The 20,431-nt window shown below is 41.3% G+C and overlaps 1 protein-coding gene across 8 annotated transcripts in view; it reads right to left on the bottom strand.

The window, feature by feature from the left end:
- Positions 1–3,948: 3,948 nt before the first annotated feature.
- Positions 3,949–20,431, bottom strand: part of RAD18 (RAD18 E3 ubiquitin protein ligase) — a 63,548-nt gene continuing 47,065 nt past the window's right edge. Inside the window, exons 12-15 of one of the 8 annotated variants that reach the window (XR_007509311.1) lie at positions 19,726–19,788; positions 9,508–9,642; positions 8,527–8,632; positions 6,723–8,404 (exon numbers count right to left, since the gene is read on the bottom strand). Coding sequence is in view for 5 of the 8 variants with exons in the window: in XM_049826801.1 (XP_049682758.1) it covers positions 9,519–9,642; positions 19,726–19,788 (187 nt within the window). In the remaining 3 variants the exon portion in view is untranslated. Of the gene's footprint in view, positions 5,469–6,722; positions 8,405–8,426; positions 8,636–9,507; positions 9,643–14,368; positions 14,432–15,304; positions 15,336–19,725; positions 19,789–20,431 lie in introns of those variants that run through there. The other 7 variants (XR_007509310.1, XR_007509312.1, XM_049826801.1 and 4 more) reach the window with 7 other exon arrangements.

The raw sequence follows: 20,431 nt of genomic DNA on the forward strand, positions 1-20,431 counted from the left end.
CACGGGCAAGACACGGCAGCAAACGCAGCCACCCTCGCATCCCCATCCCTCGGCGCTGACGGCCTCTGCCAGCAGCCAAAGGCAGCAGACAGCTGGAAGCGGTGCTGGTGTGTGTGCCGGAGTGGGTGGTATATTTAAGGGTGTTTCTGCCTATACTGTCTGGTATCGCAGCTGGCATTTAGGCTCTGAAAGCTTCAGGGTGTTATTAAAAAGGTCAAACTGAGAAATACTTTAGGCTTCCCCCCCCCCCCCCCCCCCCGCCTTTTCTTTAAATGCACCTTTTGAGCTGGTTTGAAAGGAGGCTGGGTTTCAAGTTTTCCTCCTTCTGAGCTGTCTAGCAGGCACAAAATATCCCAGTGAAAACCCAAGCATTTTCCAATAGATGCATGGAAAGGTCACCTTTCAGAAAATACAATATGGCCGAATTTCGTTCTCCATCAGTCCAAATACACAGTGCAAACACAGGCTCTAATTTACTAAACCACAGACTGAAATTAGTAATGGCTTTTTGCAAACAGAACGGCAAGCATACTAACAAGGGAGTATTTGGGACCCCACTAAACCCACAGAATGATCACATTACTGCACCTCAGTACGCCATTACCCATCACGATCCTGGACACGCCACTGCCGACAGCCAGCACTGCAGTACGTCGCAGCTCTACAACTGCTGACACAGCTACAGCAGCCGGGACCGGCGGCATCGGGCAGCAGCCACCCTGTCCTGGTTTCAGCTGGGATAGAGTTAACTGTCTTCCTAGTAGCTGGTACAGTGCTGTTTTGAGTTCAGTATGGAAGAATGTTGATAACACTGATGTTTGCAGTTGCTAAGTAGTGTTTAGACTAAAGTCAAGGATTTTTCAGCTTCTCATGCCCAGCCAGCGAGAAAGCTGGAGGGGCACAAGAAGTTGGCACAGGACACAGCCAGGGCACATGACCCAAAGTGGCCAACAGGGTATTCCATACCATGGGACGTCCCATCTCATATAGGAACTGGGAAGTGGGGATGGGGATCACTACTCAGGAACTAGCTGGGTGAGCAATTGCACTGCACATCATTTGTACATTCCAATCCTTTTATTATTGCTGTTGTCATTTTAGTAGTGTTATCATTATTAGTTTCTTCTCTGTTCTGTTAAACCATTCTTATCTCAACCCGTGGGTTTTGCTTCTTTTTTTCCCCGATTTTCTCCCCCATCCCACTGGGTGGGGGGGGAGTGAGTGAGCAGCTGCGTGGTGCTTAGTTGCTGGCTGGGGTTAAACCATGACACACCCCCATGGCCGTCGTGCACGTGAAGCAACGGCGCCAAAACAGCTCCGCAGTTGGTTTAAAGGCTGATCCAAACTCTCCCAAAATCACAGCAGTCCCATTTCCAAAGGGAAAGTTGGCAGCACGTTCTAGTCTCATTTTGAGTGTTCACATGCTGGCATTCCAGCCACGTTGCCACCCAGATCCTCCTTACCAGACGGTGCTTTATGAACTGTAAAGGGAGACCGAGATGCATCACACTACCTAGCAGATGTCAGCTGTGAATGCAAACCAGGACGCATTAACTCAAGGCAAAAAAGTGGTCTGCTTGTGTGGTGGATGGGTCAACAGAAGTGCTGAAATGGTTCTCACTCCTTTATGATCCTAACACACACCTAAAATAAGAGAAGTCGCAGAGAGAAGAAAGTAAAAATAAAATCAGACTTACAAGATCATCCCACAATGGAGTCTTTCACTCAGAGTTAATATCCTGGAATTTATACATGATATTGTACTTTATCTGATCATTAAAATAATTGATTAAAACTGCCTATACTAGAAAGTTAAGTTTTCTTAGGGGAAGAAATATTGCCTTACAGTGTCCTCCTTGAATAACAAGTTTTGACAAATAAAACAGTTAAAGAAAGTGAAATCTTTATTACATTCTGCTTATTGCAAGCAGGAGATTGGATGGATTAGTTTCATTTAACTTACTACACCACACAGCTCTCGAAGGCAGGCTGGGAATCCCAGCTGGGCATCCCTCACTGTGCAGGAGCACAGGGGTCGGGATCTGCTCCAACCCTTTCAGCCTGCTCCCACCCAAACTCATTGCATTTCCAGTATCACCAGAGATTCTGCTGCAGCTTCTTCAGAAGGCAGAGCGCTGTATACTCTGAAACACCTCTGTTTCCATGCTGCTCCCAAAGAACAGCAAAGCCAGTGCTAAACCCTTTCCAAAATCCTTCCCATGCCTGTGAAGCCCTGAATCCCTTGGCAACTTGGCTGGTATTTGCAGGGAACAAAGTAGATGCACATAAGAAATAAACATTTTGGGTTTCATTTTAACTGAAAACAGCTCTTTGGGGAAAGCCCACCACAGATCCAAGATAGCAGGTCACTCTGCGGTTCACTGCAAATGACAACAGAAGTGTTTAAATTAAAAACATTTGCAAAAGATTAAACCATTGTTAGGAAGGTTAAGGTCTCCTCACATGTGCCCAGGCTGACAGGAGGGGAACCCTTCGAAACACACACCAAAGAGGGACCACGCTCTAGCTTTCTGCTTGGAGAAATAACAACTTGATTGAATGAATGGAAGGAAAACAGTCATGTCCAAAGCTTAGGACTTTTTCTACATTAAGGAGTATAGCTTCGAGGGCAACACTTTGTCTTCCGTTCTTCAAGTGTCAGGGGACAGTCAGGACCGTGCCACAGCTGTCTGGGACCTCCACAGCTCCAACAGCAGTTTCCCACCTTGCTCTGCTCTGGAGGGTTACAAAATCTCTTGCAAGCTTCCAGCCATCCAGGACAACGCTCACAACGGCCTGCACAAGCCTTTTCAGCACTAATACAGAATGTGTACTTCACATTTCATATGTTTTTATTCACCTTCTATATTGATTTTTTTCTAAGTACTTTCTAGCCTGTACTTAATAAATTAGACTCTCCTTTTTGGGTATTGAAATACATTTTCATCTCACATAAGTAGTTATTGCCATTAACTACAAATTTAACTCTGCAAGTGGCACCTGGTTCCAAAGCTACACAAGAAGTATCTGCTATTGATAAAACATGTTTATAGCCCATTCACTATATTAAAAAGAAAAGCTGCCAGGTAGTTAAGTATTGCAGGATCCTAATTTTCCTGCCGATCCAGCAGAGTTAAGGACCTCACGCAGTACACAGCACCTGGACTACAGTTTCCAGGCTGACCTTTAGCGAGTTGGCCATGGTGCAGTGACTCAGCATGCGAAGGGCTCCCAGCCTTACAGCCCCCTGCTTAAATGTGTAATTGTGCTTTAAACCCAAGACAGCAATTCTACAACTTCAGACACTTGCTATCTCCCAGGACAGGCTGGTTTGTGACGCTGCCCAGAGTCACAGTCAGGGTAGACTGAGCCAAACAGAAAGGGCACCTCCTTGAGTTTTATTAGAGGTATAGTCACATTCCTCTTTCTAGCTAGATCGCATGTTTTACATTCTAATAGTATTGACAGAGGTTTTTTATATCATTACCATATTAAAGAAAATGAAGTGCTGCTAACTCAAATATAATTAAAACATAACAATAAACACCTCCAAGGGATGCTCAGCAGATGATGTAAACTGATCTATGCGAATTTCAGACACATTGACCATTATGCACAAAATGCACAAAGGCTAGCTGCACAAAATTTCCATCTGTCTTGTATTAATTGCCATCATTAAAAGGCAGACCTAAAACCAGAAGTCAATAATTATTCTCCTTCAAAAAGTTTGCTTTTAGTAAAAAACAAACAAATAAAATCAACTTCCTGTTTTTCCTCTGCATCTACTTACCTCAATGGATTTACTACAGTTTATATTCACTGCAGATTTAGCCTGTTGTCGTGGTTTAACCCCAGCCAGCAACTAAGCACCACACAGCCGCTCACTCACTTCCCCCCATCCAGTGGGATGGGGGAGAAAATAGGGAAAAAAGAAGTAAAACTCCTGGGTTGAGATAAGAACGGTTTAATAGAACAGAGAAGAAGAAACTAATAATGATAATGATAACACTAATAAAATGACAACAGTAGTAATAAAAGGATTGGAATGTACAAATGATGCACAGGGCAATTGCTCACCACCCTCCGACCGACACCCCGCCAGTCCCTGAGCGGCGATTCCCTGCCCCCCTACTTCCCAGTTCCTATACGAGATGGGACGTCCCATGGTATGGAATACCCCGTTGGCCAATTTGGGTCAGGTGCCCTGGTTGTGTCCTGTGCCAACTTCTTGTGCCCTGGCTGGGCATGAGAAGCTGAAAAATCCTTTACTATAGTCTAAACGCTACTGAGCAACAACTGAAAACATCAGTGTTATCAACATTCTTCACATGCTGAACTCAAAACATAGCCCTGTACCAGCTACTAGGAAGACAGTTAACTCTATCCCAGCTGAAACCAGGACACCTGTTCTAAACAAAAATACTGCCTGCTACCTTGGTCTAAGGAGGAATATTTTTGAAAGCAAAATGTCCAGTCCCAATTACAGCTATAGTCTACAGTCAAAAGACACACAACCCTCAACCTTAAAAAGGTTTTGTGCTTTCTTTGCAGAGTTCCTGATGAAAGGCTATGACCAAAGCTTCACGGCTCAGTACATCTTTGAGTATTTTGCATGGTATGTATTTTGCTTACAAGCTGTATTTTTAAAAACATACCCTGTTGCTCAGGCTTATTTTAATTTTATTGCATTTCTTTATTACAAAGCTCCATCACCTTTTAAGAAAGATAAGGCTTTTTAATTCTAATATTTATTTTAAAGCTAGAATACCTAATGTTCAACAACCTTCCAGCTTCTTTCAAATTTAGTGACTTTAAATTGAAATAATGACATATACTAATGAGTAAGTTTACATGGACATATTAAAAAAAAAAAAAAAAAAAAAAGGCAAAGCACATTTTTGCAGAACAGAAGCCTGCCCCATCCCTCAGCTCCCCCCACGCCTCCCTCCCCGCCAGCCAAGCCAGGTAACTGGAGCATCAGCATCTGCCAGACCCCAAGCAAAATGCTGCCCCACGGTTGCTTCCAAGAGGGCAGAACAAGCTTCTGCGAGGTGCGAGCAGGAACTGCGGCAACATGCAGACCCACGTCCATCATTGGCAAGGCTGCTGCGTGGCATGAGTCAGCTCGAGGCAGTGGCAAGACTCCAGCACTTTATGCCCCATCTCAGAGTTAGATGGCCCACAGTGCTGTAAACAAAAAGCATCAACACACCAATCTGGTTATTCTAAGGCAGTTTGAATGACAGTTATGTGAAAGTTCAGCATTTTAGTAAGTACCCGGATACACTGAAAACCAGAAAAAACTAAGAAGTATTTCTTAGCGTTAAGCCTTCTGCACGGTTTTAAGCTTCACATCACTGTAGCGCTAGCTCTTCTTCCGCTTTCTCTTGGGAAGCAGTTGATTGCTTTCTGGCATTCGGGGCTGACATGACTTTCTTTTGTTAGCTCTCGGACCCGGAAAACTGCTTCTGGGGAAAAAAAAAAAAAAAAAAAAGGCAAAATATGGGTTTGAAGATGCTCTAAACATGGCAAATACTGAAGGCTGTATTAAAGTGCTGTAAGCAGTACACAGCACACATGTATGTGTTACTGGTGATCATGAAGAGAAATACTACTCTGTCTTTTTATTTGAAGATGACAACAGCACCCACAAACCATCCCATTCACCCTGAGCCCACAGGGACACGGGAATCACGCTGCCTCTCCTCCCATCACCAGGGACCAGTTTGGAACAGGAAGGAGCAGCAGCAACCTTTCAAATTCTTAGTCCATAAATGAGAAGAGCCCTTGGCGCTAATGAAACCACGATTATGTTATATCAGAAAAGGTTGATTCGAAACAGAGCCATCCCCAGCAGCACAGCCACTGAGGAAAAGGACAAGTGGTTTTGGTCACAGTTACCCAAGAAGGAAAGCGCATGGGACTCCCATCTTTAAACAGGCTCTCTTTGCCAGAGGCTCTTCTCGTTTATGGGCAAAGAATTTTCCACTGGAAACTCAAAGAAGTGTTTTCTTTTTAGTCATGGAGTTAATTTTAAAGAAAAAAAATATGTTAAACTAGCCATATTTAAATTAGACCGCTAATTTCCATCATTCAACCTCAGAGCTTAAAATTCCACATAGTGTTGACATGAAAGATATTGCTCATCCATCAATAGCTGTTACTAATTAAACATTCCTTATAAATGCACTTTTTTTTTTTACCATTTGCTAGGATGAATCCATCCTGCAGGGACTATTCACTTGGCTTAAACTGGGAATTCACAACTGAAAATAACAGCAGAAAACACTCAAATGCCAAAGTCCATGTCTCTGCTGGCTGCCACAAGATATACACTAAAAGAGATTAACAGGAACAACTCGTATTTCAGAACTCAGTTCAGCACCACGATGGAAACAGAACTCCTGCATCTGAGACCATTAACCATGTCCAGGACGGTCAGTGCAAATCCCAACACAATCAGATTTAGTCTGTACCTCTGGAGAAAGCACTGTGATTAAATGCACATAGCTGCAGAGCACAGAAGGAAGAGACGATGCATATGCACCCCGCTATCCAACCCTCCCCCAGTCCCCAATGCTACAAACCTTACAAGTTTCTATAGTGCATGACGACTGAAGGCGCAGGCCTTTCCCTCCCAGCTGTACCCTCCACTCCCCGATTTCCATCCCCTGCATTCATTCAGTGGAGAGGATCACTCATTTTAACCTAGTAGCAGCTAAGGTTTTCAAAGTTAGCGAAATTAGATACTAACAAAACCTCTTTCTATATTTCACCTTTTTCTCTGCTGCAGTTCACAATTTTGCATTATTTAAATTCAATGCAAATGCTAAGCCTGAGTTTTGTGAAATCTCTGAGCACAGTAATGCATTGCTGAAGGCAGTCCTACGCCGAACTAAAATGCACAGGCTAACTGATGAAAGGATTCATAAATGGATACACAGATGTTTTAAGAGTGCCACGATACAAATTATTTTTGTCCTTTAAATTAAGCTCTAAAGCAGCTGTTTCCAACCAAACCCAGGGGAGCTGTTGCTCTTTGTATCCATCGTACCCAACCCTTGTACATGGGCCATATCTTCCATTCTAGGTCAAGGAAAATTTGCCTATCTCCATCCAGCTCCCTGCAGGTGTATGACAGAACAAAGGATAATTAACCTTGGGGGTTAGGTCGTTATGAGCCTCTGATGAATGACAGTGGAGAAGCACACTCTTTAGGGACAGGATAAGACATGGAAGTGATACACTAACCCTTCTCCAGAGCACATGGCATTTGGCCACTGATGAATGAAGGATCTCGAGCTGGATGGACAACTTGTCCGATGCAGCATTATCACCCATTAATCACCTTTGCTTTTCCCATCCTAGGGCACTTTGCTAGCTCAGGGGCACAGAGCAGCCTTACAGTTCTCCAAGCCAGCTGGAGCCTTTTAGCTGCACCCACTGGTACCGAACAGCCATGGCCTTGACACAGAGTTTCCCACAAACAAGACCACCTCGCTGGCCCCACACTGCCAGAGGTACTGCTCCCAACAGTCCCAGCTAGCGAATGAATCTGAACAGAATTAACTCTTGATGGTCTGCAAAGCACTTCCCAATGGTGAGACCAGTCTGACAAAACAATGTAAGGATTTTTCTCCAAAACTAACTGCATTAAGTAAAGCTAAAAATACATTAAATGCTTAAAGTTTTTTCCCTAAAATTAATTGCTGCACTTGCCCAGAGACATTATTTGGCTATAAAGAGCAGAAATATATACACAGACAAGGCTGTGAAGGAAGGGGCGTTTCTTATCAATTTTTACTTATTTATTTGAGATCTTCTTGTCAGGTACAATTGGCACGCTGGCACAGTTTCAGAAGAATTGCTTTGCTTGCTTACTAATGAATTGTTGAGGTCTAGCTTGAAATATCCTGTCTATTGGTTGACAGAAAACTGGTAAGAAGTAATTCCTGGGATTTGGTAAATTATTTCAAATATGATTATATAATTAATATAGAGAAAGAATGCTAATTTGCTGTCTGCTATTACACTTCAAGCCTCTTGGTCTTGTTTTGCATTTTCTTCATAGGGATGCTGTGAGCACTCCAGAGGACTCTAACCCTGCTGTGCTACTTTCCATGGCACTGTGCGATACCACCTTTACAAGGACTTGGTTATGCCACAGAAAAGCATACTAAATGATGGTCTGCAGAACTCCAATAGCTATGTCATGATAAGGAGTTGGTAATATAATGATCTCTTCATTGCCACGTGTTATGAGGAAGGAGCTGGACCACAGCAAGCACTCGCAGGCAGGCCAGGCAATGATGGTACTGGTGCATGCAGCAGAGGTGGACGACCACCCAGGTACTTGCAGCCAAGTATCCTAAACCCCGATGGGTTTGTATGGCATGTTCTGAAGCTGCAGAATGAAAATCAAAGTTGCATTCGTCTGTACTGTTTTACGTTTGCTTTGGCACAGCACTGTTCTCTGTCTTAGATCAGTATTCTCCCTCCAGTAAATAAAAACCTAAACTTGACTACCTATTTAAATCCAGACAGTATTATCTCAAAGTATTTCCAAATGTCCTTGTAGCTTACAATGGCAAAGTAAACTCTCTGTAGCAGTCTTCATCTCATACCAAATATCCTGCTGACAAAATATTTATTTGAGTTTAAAGTTCTTGAGGACAACTGATTTTTATTTTTACTTTCATAAATACTTTTACAATCCTGCCTCTATTTATAAGTATTTCATTTACTTTATAGATGACCTTATACCTTTTATTATACCCAGATTTTGTTCTATAATGAAACATCCCATTTTCTACCTTTGTTTTGCTGAATTTAAGATAGGATGCAAACATTAGAAAAAAACTAACATTGAATTAAATGAGGAATTAATAAATTATTTTCCATGCAAATAAAAAAATTTAAAAAAAGAAGCTGAAAAAAATGGGGAAGTTAATTACAACTTCCACTAATCTAAAGCTTTGTAATTTACCACTAAGCCAGAGAAGACATAGGTCACAGAACTCTATTCCAAGAAATAACTGATTAGAATCAATCTAAAGACCCACCCTGCAAATACTATGCCCTTTGTCTTAACTGGGAACCACTCACATGATTTATGGCTCCTTATGTAAGTTTAGAGAGTGCTTAAATAAGATGCTTGTGTAATAGTGGAGCCCAAGAAGGCTGCGAGGTACAAACACCAACACAGCTGCACCACCTCCACGACTCACTCGAATATCCAGACAACATACTACTCTATCTAGATACCATCTGGACACCTCAGTGTCACTGTCGTTATGTATTTCATTACAGTTTTCTTACTTACTGAGCCTTTCAGAAATAAATAACTAATTCCTGGTAAGTAACATTTTAAGTTGGCCAAAGGGACAGAATCTGCACCCAGTACCAGCACTGGTGACTTCAGAGGAGTCTAAAACCAGCCTGTGCCTCAAATGCCAATATAGAATTTGCATAAAAACCAACCAGTAACATATCTGAGAAAACACATACCTGCACAAGAATCACTCCACTGAAGCAGTGTGACATTTCACCAGAGTAAAAGGTAATAATGTCCAAAACCATGCTGGTTCATGAGGTTCCACTGTATTATGGGGAACTTGTGGAGGATGCAAGATATTCAAAAGGCTGAAAAGGGGAAATAGAGCAGCTGGGCAGGAGTGACAGCACACAGAGGGGCACAAACCAGATCAAAACATTTGTTTTTCATAGAATGCCCCCCAGGAGGGTCCGCTATAGCAAGGCCTCAGCTGGAACACCAGAACAGTGTGTATATGGAACATTGTTTTTCCCTTTTCCTCCAAAGGAGGCTAGTAAAGAAAAACAACTAAAGGGATTAGAGGCATAGGGAAACATGACTTATAAGGGAAGGTTACAGAAACTGGTTTTGTTTCCTCTGGAAAAGATATGACCGAGGAGAAGTGGTAATAGTCTTCCAAAGCGTAAAATTTCCACTTCTCTCCCTACCAAGCTTATACATGTCACTCACTTTTCAGCAAAGAAATAACCACCCTTTTAAAGATGGCAACAGTTAAGCAAATTATCACTAGAAAACTGTGGAACCCTTGCCACCAGACATCTGCATCAATCCATTAAACACAGACCCAGCAGCCCCTTTCCCACCATCGCATGGACAGGATTTATGAAGAGACCAGATAAATGACTGGAAGCCTAGTAATTTAGCAAAGCCCATTTGTATTCCCAAACTCCACCTGACATTGTTTTTACTATAGTTACGAGGAATACAAATGACTGCACCTGCAAATCTTGAGACAGAAAAATATTTTCTTATTCATCTGGCACCTCTGTGGGTTTGTCTTGACCTGAACTTAAGCACGCCAGATGTCAGCTAACACCTTCAGACAAGAACACACATATCCTGAAAGTCTGGAGAAAAAACAAGTAATATTGCCAATCCCAACTACTCTAGAAAGCATAACAAAGACCCCAAAATGACGGAGCAAATTAATTCCTTGCCTTCTAAAATGAGTCTCCAGCTAGTTTTCTCTAGCTTTCTCTAGAAGTGGAGAACGATTGTTGCACACTGCAGACATGTACTCATCTTGTTGCCACAGCACCCTTCTTTGGCAGGCAGCCTCCTCCACTGCTCCATCTGGAGCAGAGGTCCCTTCCTAGGGAGCAGCTATTTTTTGAACCCTGTGACCTGACTCACTCTCCTGAAGTGTAAAGGGTGCAAGAGAAAAAAAACAAATTCACTAAAACAAAAAAACAAAAAAAACCCCCAAAACCTCTTTTGATTACATAATATGTAATTACAGTCACAAAAATATGATTCAGAGATTTGCATTTCTTCCCAAAACTTCACTAAGCAGACTGATACTGTCATCTGCAGACACAAAAATGGGTTAAACAAGCAATCATTGCCTGGAGATTTTATTTAATAAGGACCCTTCTGAATGCAGGGTCCATGTCAGTGTAATACTACATGCTCATCAAGCCATGAACCTGCAAAGTCTTAGGCATTTGTATAATCCTATATGCCAGCAACACACTGAAGTCAGAGCCCTTCAGATATATAGCTATTTCCAGGAGCAGGTCACATGTGATTCAAATTTTTATGCCTCACCATTTAACACTTACCTGCATAAAGATGCTTGCTCAGGATCAGGAACTTAATTTATATTTGAAGGCTTAAAACCTTACTCTGTTTCTAAGCTTGTATTTAAAACCACTTGCCTGCCAATAAAAATTAAGTCACCAACAGCATAGACTAATAAATAAGTGTGGTTCATGGGGAAAAATAGGTAATGATTTGGTATACCTATTCAACTTGGGGAACAAGAGACAGAGACCATAGGAAAAAGGACTTGGTTGAAATGGCTAAAGGACTTGGCTTTGTGGGGCCAGACAGAGCTGAAGTAAATGCATTCTTCTGAAAGCAGTGAGTCAACTGTCACAGATCAAGTGTCCTCCTAGAATGAACCTGGTTAATATACACTATGTTGCTAATGTGGGACTGCTGCTTAAATAGCCTCCAGAAAGTTAAGAGTTAAAGGTGATTTTGATTGAGTTAGGTATATTCTTTGCCCAAAAAAAAGGAAGTCAACTATTTTAATAACTAACTACAGAAGAGCAAAGGAGCATTAACTCCAAACTGTCTTACAGTAGAATATTTTAAAACCAGGTGGAAAAAGCGTCTCCCCAGTGCATGGCTGAAAAGACACACTGAACTAGGACAAAAATGAATGCGTTCCCATCTTTGATATGCTTTCTATATCTGAGAGCTTTCTTTTTAAGAATTAAGGCAGTATTCAGAAGTCTTCCAAACTCTGCACAGCACTGTTAGGCATTTCAGAAGGTCTGAGCATCTACAAGCAGAAGATACTCGATGCTGCCCGGTACCTGCTGCAGAGACTGGTACAGCACAGCAAGCGCCCAAACCCGACTGGGACGCTCGTGTGTGAGGGGAAGGCACCAGCTGCAGAGCTGCACAGCGAGGAGCCACCGCAGCAAGGTGCCCTGCAAGTCAGGAAGCTTCTGGGAGCATAAGACTGATTACTTCAGGGGTTTTAAAATAGATTCAACTTTGGTTTACGTTCATTTTAATTAGGGTAAGAACATTTTTGTACTCCTAGACTTTGCTCCACTGGTTACATGGCATAGTGCCACCAATATTAAAAACACAAAGCAAACGTACTTGACCTTCTACAAAAATGTGCAAATGTTAGTACTTTGGTAAGTCAGATCCCTTCCCACATCTTATGATGCATTTTGTAATACTGAGGTTTGCTTGTCCAGGGACAAGAAGATCCTGACTACATACTACACAGTCACTACCCCATTCTTGGGTCAAGTCAGGTACAGATATGTTACAATGACATTTCTAACACCCTACCTTCCTTACCTTAGGGATGAAGTGAACTTGTTTCTCAAAACACCAAGGTACGCTTTGAGGTAGGCACAGATCTTGAATTGTAACGGTGCACAATTAATGACAAACTGTCCTTTTTTTAATATTTTTTTTCTCCACACAACAAAGTCGTACAGGAAATACATCTACCAGGTATCATTTTTAGAATTTCATTAAAAGCTCTACAGAAAGGCTGCAACTGTATTTAGGAGTGAAACTGAGCTATGATTGAATGGCAAAGTCACTATAAAAGCCTTTCATCAAACCCCACATTAATTTTTAGGCATTCAGATCTGATACTGCCCAAGGAACTGACCCAAACCTGCAGTCAAGTTAGCATTATCCATGACCTATTTGATGTCCGCATCAGAGAACCATGAGACTTTCAATAAGTGCTCACCAAGAGGTTACCAAGAGCCTGAAAAGCTGCCTCAATTTCATCAGATACAGAGCAATACAAACTTAGGTCCTTGGCCCAATTATATTACTCCATGGCAATTGGATTTATTACTTAACAGATGAGAAAAGCAAGAAAAAAATGCTTTTGAAAGTTCAGAGAACATTGAAATTGTGCTTAAGTAAGTTTCAGGAAAGGAATGAAGTTTTGCTAAAAATACACTCTGAACTGCCACTAAAATATCCCTACACTGCTCTATTTGTGCACTTTTACAAATAAATAGCAAGGATGTCATATACAAATACTTGGGTGTATTTTTGAGCACTATTTTCTAATCTCTTTGTGTCACAACAAGACAATTAGCAGAAATGAAAAAAGACTCTAGGGAATTTATATAATGTCTCAATTTTCATTAGAAGCTTAAAAAAAAGACTTTATTCTAAATGCAGAATATGAATGTTTAGTGCTTCTTTATTAGATCTGTCATGTAAATGAAAACGCTCAACAAATCACCATTCCCACTGAAAATGGTACAATATCTTGGTTCAGGACTGTTCACACAAGGCTCTTGCTGTCTGCTAAGACATAACTGCACCTAGAGAAGCTGTTTCGGGCAGACCAACTTCAGCTTAACACCTGAACAGATAAGAAGGCTGCTTTCAGAAACCAACACTATAGATTTCAATTGAGACCCTTGAGAAGCCATCCCTTCTCAATTTTACCATTTTTTTCATCCGCTCAGGTAAAATAAAGGGTCAGCATGAGTTTTAAGTTTGTTTTACATGGTCTAATTCTCTTTCAGAGACCTTCAGTCTGAAATTGTACGAAACCTGTAACTCTCCTGCTAAGAACACTGGCAAACATTAAAAAGAAAATGGTCACAAAATGGGCAGTGAAAGGATCCAGTCCTGCTCGTGTTGCCCCAACACAGCACTGCAGAAACCACCCTGTGTTACAGACAGGAATATTGAACTGAGTTTTCCCACTGCAAGTGCCCTACCATGTGCTTGGCATCCATGCATTGTCTGGACATGCCACAGAGGACACCAGCTCACTGCTCCTGCTGGGGAGTGAGGAAGGGGATTACAAAGCAGTGATCTTTCCCACTCCCAGGAATACACTCCCTGACTGAAGTAAAGTAAAATTGAGCCACGCTTTCACTGCTGAGCAAAGAGCAGCCTGTTCACATTTCTTCCACTGAAGCTTTAGTGTGAATTTTAGCCTTTCCAGAGACACAAGAAACCCCACATTCAAACTATGGACAAGCATAAAATGGAAGATATTTTTTAGAAGTACTGAAAAATCACATTTGACAAAAATGATACATTTACATAAAGAAAAATATTTCAGCTAACAAAATGATTCTGCTTTTAAGGATCATACTCTAGAACAATATTGGCTTGTCCTTTAGTATGTGAAACTATGAGCAGTAATAAGGATTTGCATCTAAATACCAAGAAAGTATAAAGAAATGCATTCTCAGTGATCACACCTGTATCTAAATGAAGACCCTGGTCTTGCTCTGCAGAGCGCCTCAGTGAGTTTCGTAACTAGGCCTGTCACCAACAGAATGGGTACATACTTACCTCAAAAGTGAGATTCTGTAGGGCAGCATACAGTAATGCTTAGGAACGTTCGGTCCTCATGCCCTAATATCAAATAATGTAATTTAGAATTTTCACATACTAAAAGATGTAGAAGTCTGAATATGGACTATTTAAAAGTATTCTCATCAGCACAAAATGTGCACTTGAGCCTAAGCTACACAGAGACCATCACTACATCTTTCAAGCTTCAGGAAGAAACGTCAAACAGCTAAAGAAAAGGCATATCTAGTACAAGAGTTCAAGTTGGCCATTAGCTACAGGTTTTTGTTCTACATGGAAAAACCTTACTTCTGATAATACTCACCCACTGGCAAACATTTAATATAGTCCAGAGGCAAGACAGCAATATAACTCAAAGCCAATAGTTTAAGTATCTGGAAGGCTAAACTATAATGCAACATAGGGCAAAGATAAACAACATTCAAACTACCAATTTTGTAATGTGTCACTTTACAAAGAGCATCCATCAGCAGTTATACCTCCCCCCATTTTTGGTTTTTTGTTTGTTTTCGAGAATTTGCAAAATATGACTACCCTTGAAGAACAAATTACTTAGGACACAGAATAAAGAGAAATCTCATTTAGTTTAAGGCTAGCTTTACTGTTTTATATTCTGCCCATTTCTAGCTTTGATGCCTACATATTTCCACAGCAGAATGGTAATTACCTTACATTCAAAAGTGTATTAAGACACAAAGCCAAAACCTGGAGCTTCTACAGTACTTGGTTCTCTTGTTTTGCAAATATCTGATTATGAACTCTGATAAAAATAAAGTAAGAGACATGATATCTTTCTGGTATAACTCAACTTTTATAAAATCTTGGCTGGTTCTGAAATATACCATCCGTCTGTTCTTTGGTATGCTGGCCTGTGCCTTCCCATGGTAAGTTTGCCAAAGCCCTCACTTGACCTACCGTGCCACTCAGCCCCCTGCAGGATACAGTTCTGCAATGAATAGAAAGAGTAAATTTCATGAAAGCTGTAGATCTGCTTTACTTAACAACCTTCTGCACTTACCAACTGCCCAAACTTTATTACCAATCAACTAAAACAAATCCACCAAATGACTGAGAAGTTTCGTGGGTGAAGGAAATTATCAAACAAATTATTTTGCTATGGATACATATCGTAACTGATGTTAACATCCATTACTGCTAGGTAGAAACACTCCATTAATGAACTCTAGTACTGTTTTCATTATTGGCATTCTCATTTCTTCTTCCACTAGGTAATGTGTTTTTCCAACTCATGCAAGAAGCCACAGATGCCAAACCCTTAAGCCATAGCATATTGTCTCCTGTACTGCAGAAAATAATTCTGCCAATTGGCATCTCCAGAATGGAGCTCAGGGAGCACAAAAAAAGAAAGATTTGATTGTATGATCACCAAAATTAACTGCAAGTCACTATCTGCTGACAAAGAAACTATAGTCCACCATCTGCAAGTTTGGAGCTGGCAGTCTCCAAAGATATGAAAAATATGACTGGAAAGGTAAAGACTTAGCCTTGCCATTCACTTTTACAAAATTTCTCAAAAATACTTTTAAACTGGATGTTTTTAACATGTACAGTAGACTAGCTACTACCTACAAAAGTAAAGCTAGATGTAATAGAAGCCATATACTCCAGGCATTACACAGACAATTACAATCTCATCAGAAGTATGTTATATATCCTCCTACAGGAAGCACAAAATCATCAAAACCTAAGCTTTCCCCTCAGCAAAAGAGGCTGCAATGAATTCTTATAAAAAACACTGAGGAAGTACACAGTTCCCCATGGTAATTAGTTACAGTTCTACCATTATGTGCAAGTTTGTTTTAAAAATATATACCTCTTGTTACCATTCTTCATGCTGGTGCTGTTGCAGAACAATTCACTCCATGGCTGTTATCTCTTGATCTGCTGCTGAGCCCTCGCACAAACCAGCAGAGCCCCACAACATCCATGACTTCCAGCCCCATGCTCCACCACCGCGCCAGAGCAGTCACTCTACATACGCAGAAGCTGAACCGATTGGGTACATTTTCATGCCAATGACTGCATCCTGGTAAAGGTCACTGGCCTTAAAAGCAAAAGCACACCAGCTCATGACACCAATCAGCATTGGACACCCTCACATCTTCGCTCTCATCAGGTGAAGTAATTTTAACAGGTACAGTTCAAAAAACTGGCAGCAGTTTCAGCCAGACATTTTTAGGCTGCTATGAAGTCCCGGTCTGTCATGGATAAAGCAGGGTGCTTGCTAAGTCAGCCACAGGAACACAGACATTTGCATGGTGCTCTGCCACCAGCCTCATGAACTGCCTCTCCATGTAGCGGATCACTGCAGGAAGGACAAGTTTTCCAAGCCAAGTTTCTTCTCCTAAGGCTAGCCAACAAAACTGCTTCTGGCAGTGTACACCACATGCCATTCTTCCACATAACCAGAAAAATGTGTCTTTGACCTCCACCTGCAAGCACAAGCAGGAATCAAGTCCTTCAACAGACCTTCTGCTGGAAGCCTTCTCTACAGCCAGGGTTTCCAGCCCTCTCGGATAAACACCCCAGTCCTGACAAAGGAAGCACCTGTAATTTCCATTACAGTTTGAGTTGACTATTGCTCTTCCTAAATCTAAACTCCTCCAAAAATGAAGCAGATGTATTAATTCTACAATACTGATGTGGTATTTTGTCCCAAATCATCTAACAAAAATCTGTGTTTCTCAATAGCCTTCTTAGATGAGTGATCTGAATTTCATCACAGCTGCAGTTCTAGTTTCTTTGCCTGGGGCCCTAAAATTTACAGCTCAGAAACTTTCTACAGTCCTGTTTCTTCCATTTTTTTTATCCAAACTGCTTTTAACAAAAAGCCTTGAGACCCGACCAGGTGGATTTTTCCTATTCAAACAAATAGTCAAGCAGGCAAACAGCACAGATTGAATTATAATTTTAGAAAAATATACATATTTAATATCATAACTCAGGGCAGGTACAGAAGTAAAATGAAGCTAAAACATTTATAAAACAAATGAAAAATATTCTATTGGATAGCCAAGAACAGCAATGCCATCCATTCCCTGCCACACAAATGCCTGCCAGCCCCATGGAAGAACCACACTGCTTACTCCTGGAGTACATCCAGCTCTGACCAGCTCTGGCCAGGCTGGCAAGGGGCTGCAGCACAATCCTCCTCAGGAGTTAGCACAGACACGGTAAGCAATGAACCAGGGCCACAGGAAACATGGCAAAAAGCACCTGTCCTGTAATCTAGATGTAGCCTCAAAGTGTTAGTAGACTGCAAGAGATAACGATCTCAGAAGCATTTGAAGCAGTCGATGACAATGGGCATTACCAAGCTCCATAAATTCAGTAAGTTCCCAACTGCAACCAAAAGGAAATCAAGAAACGTCTTCTAACTTCTTATGTCCCCATCCTCATCTCCTCACTGTTGTCCAGCTACCATCTCTCCCTACTCTGGTTTCCCACCACATAAGGCAGAAGCAGCTGTGGTGGCAGCAGCAGCAGCTTCATCACGTGCACACTGCCAAGGAGAGAGATGCACATACATGCAGCTGGCAGGGGCAGCTCTCAGTTGTCTTGGCTTCTCCACTCATGTCTTTCACTCCTCTCCAAACAGAAAAAGATGCACTCAAAGGGATAGACACCCGTTTTCTCCATTTCTTGCTATGCATTTTCATGCCTCAAGCATCTACTCAAGACAACGCAGGGAGCTGCAAGCTGCTGATTCCCCTTGCTCACAAGCCCTCCAGCTCTGGTAGCCACAGTTCCACCTTTCCCGTTTTGATCACAATTCAGAGCCACAAATCCTTATGGATTGGCTTTTATTCAGGACCCCAACTCCTAGCAATCCAACTCACTGAGAAATAGCCAGCTGAGATAGAATACTTCACAGGTAATTGATAATTACGCAATGAGGTAGTTACCAAGGACGTTAGATGATCCCTGATCTCATGATCCCTGCCCCCTGTTTATCAGGGTCATGCATAAATCTTGTAGCAGATCTAAAAATATCTGTGAAAGATAGCTGTAGCTGCTTACTCTTTGATACATGGCAGCAGCACCAGATCATCACCAGGGGAACAGGAACTAGCATCTGCAATACGTACAACCAAGTATTGTTTAGTTTTACTGCCCATCTCAAGGAGTCACTTGCAGGTACTACAAAGTGTGCTTGCAAGTGTCCTTCCTGTAAACACTGCTCACCTTCCCAAAGCGATGCCTCCCTCTACGAGAAAGGCTTTATGATTACTTTCTGTTTTTCCAGTGGTGCACTCTGCCATTGACCTCTGACACCACTGTAATCAAGGCCTTATCAGTGTTTCCATTAAAGCTCCTTAGAATCCATTAGGTTATCTGAACACGTTTTAAGAGAGTTTCAAATGTTACTTCTGCCATTAATCATGAATTTTAAGAGCTGTCACAATCTTTACCACATGTGTATGTAATGGATAATAGAGAAAACTGTCATAAATACTCTTTAAAAAGCAGACTATGAGAATTAAATGCAGTATGGTTCTCATCATGCCCCTAAGATCAACCACCAAAGTAGATGTGGTATTTGAAGACAGATCCCAGATCAAGCCAGTTTCAGCTGCAAGGGTAAACTCTACTACTTTTGCAGACTCCACTAGTCTTTGTTCCTGTTTCTTTGTATAACTACAGAGCTTTTCATTTGGTCTAACACTACACTGTTCCAAATTTCACTATAACTACACACCTTCAGCACCCACACACTCTCCATCTTCATGTGTCTCATTTGGTTACTTCAAGAATCCTTGATGGTTTCTTAGTATTTCCTTGTACAACACCTCGTGCAGCTAGACCCAAATTTTAAATATTAGCACTATATATGAGAAGGGAATTTTTGGGTTTAAGAAATAAGATGTTAAGATTTTAAAAACAAGGAAGTGCTCTTCTCTCTGCAAACAGAAGTAAATCAAAACACATGCTGCAATTCCAGCATGTTCAACTTGACAGAGATGTAGGTGAGACTGACAACAACGTAACTTTAAATACAACAGAAGATCAGATCCTCTTAATTTTCCATAAAAATGAGTTCCCTCATTATTTTTTTTCTTTTTCTTTTTTTAACATATATATTCATACTCAAATATACCTTAGAACAATGACTTTCAGTTGGTCATCTGTGGATCCTTGGAAGGCCCAGGTATTATTTTCCAATGATCCAGAAACGCTGACCAAATTTTGTCTCACACAACTGTGGAGATTCTCCAAGAACCTAACTTTTCAGAAGCATTTGCTTCTCCTGCAGAAAATGCATAGGATTCCACCAACAGGATACAAGGACTTTACCACTCATATATTCTACTTACTTGTCAGAGGATTCTGAACATGTCTTAGGCCCTTGCAGATCTCTCAAAATGTCTGAACTGGAGCTGAAGGGGAAAATAAAAGAGATGTAAATTATTTTAGCAACACCTACAGCAAAGTAGGGCTCTACTTAGCAAAGGCAGTAGAATCCATAGATGAGACATACCCCTCCACACAGCACTGGCAACAAGAAATAATTTCAACCAACAGCACAGTCCAGAAAGTTCTGTGTCTGCATCACACAATTTTCAGAGGTATTACTGGGTCTCACTTTCATTATTTAATGTACAACACAATTCTCTCTGTTCATTTCTGCTTGTTGGTAATGACAATATCTTTATACTCACAGGCACCAGACAATTTGTCTGGAGAGGATTTGAGAGATACTTTGGTAGGTAAAGTACAATATTTCAAAGAGTAAAGGTGTTTTCAACCTCAAAACTCAAGGCTTAGGTGAAAGCTTAGATTTTGACCATAACAAAAGAAATGATCAACATCAAAGAACCTGTCTACTGGATCTCCTCGAGGCACTAAAGTGACACGGTTGCTTACCGTGCCCTCAACAACGATGGAGCATAATTTTGCTTGCTACATTTGTATGTATTTTACAGTAGTCACAGAGGCTACTTAAATCAGGGTATTATTAAATTCAGCTACCACTACTGCATCAACATTGGAAGAATCCATGTGTGTGTAGATATATGAACA

The sequence above is a fragment of the Accipiter gentilis genome, chromosome 23 (assembly GCF_929443795.1).
Source record: "Accipiter gentilis chromosome 23, bAccGen1.1, whole genome shotgun sequence".
NCBI classification, from domain to species: Eukaryota; Metazoa; Chordata; class Aves; order Accipitriformes; family Accipitridae; genus Astur; species Astur gentilis.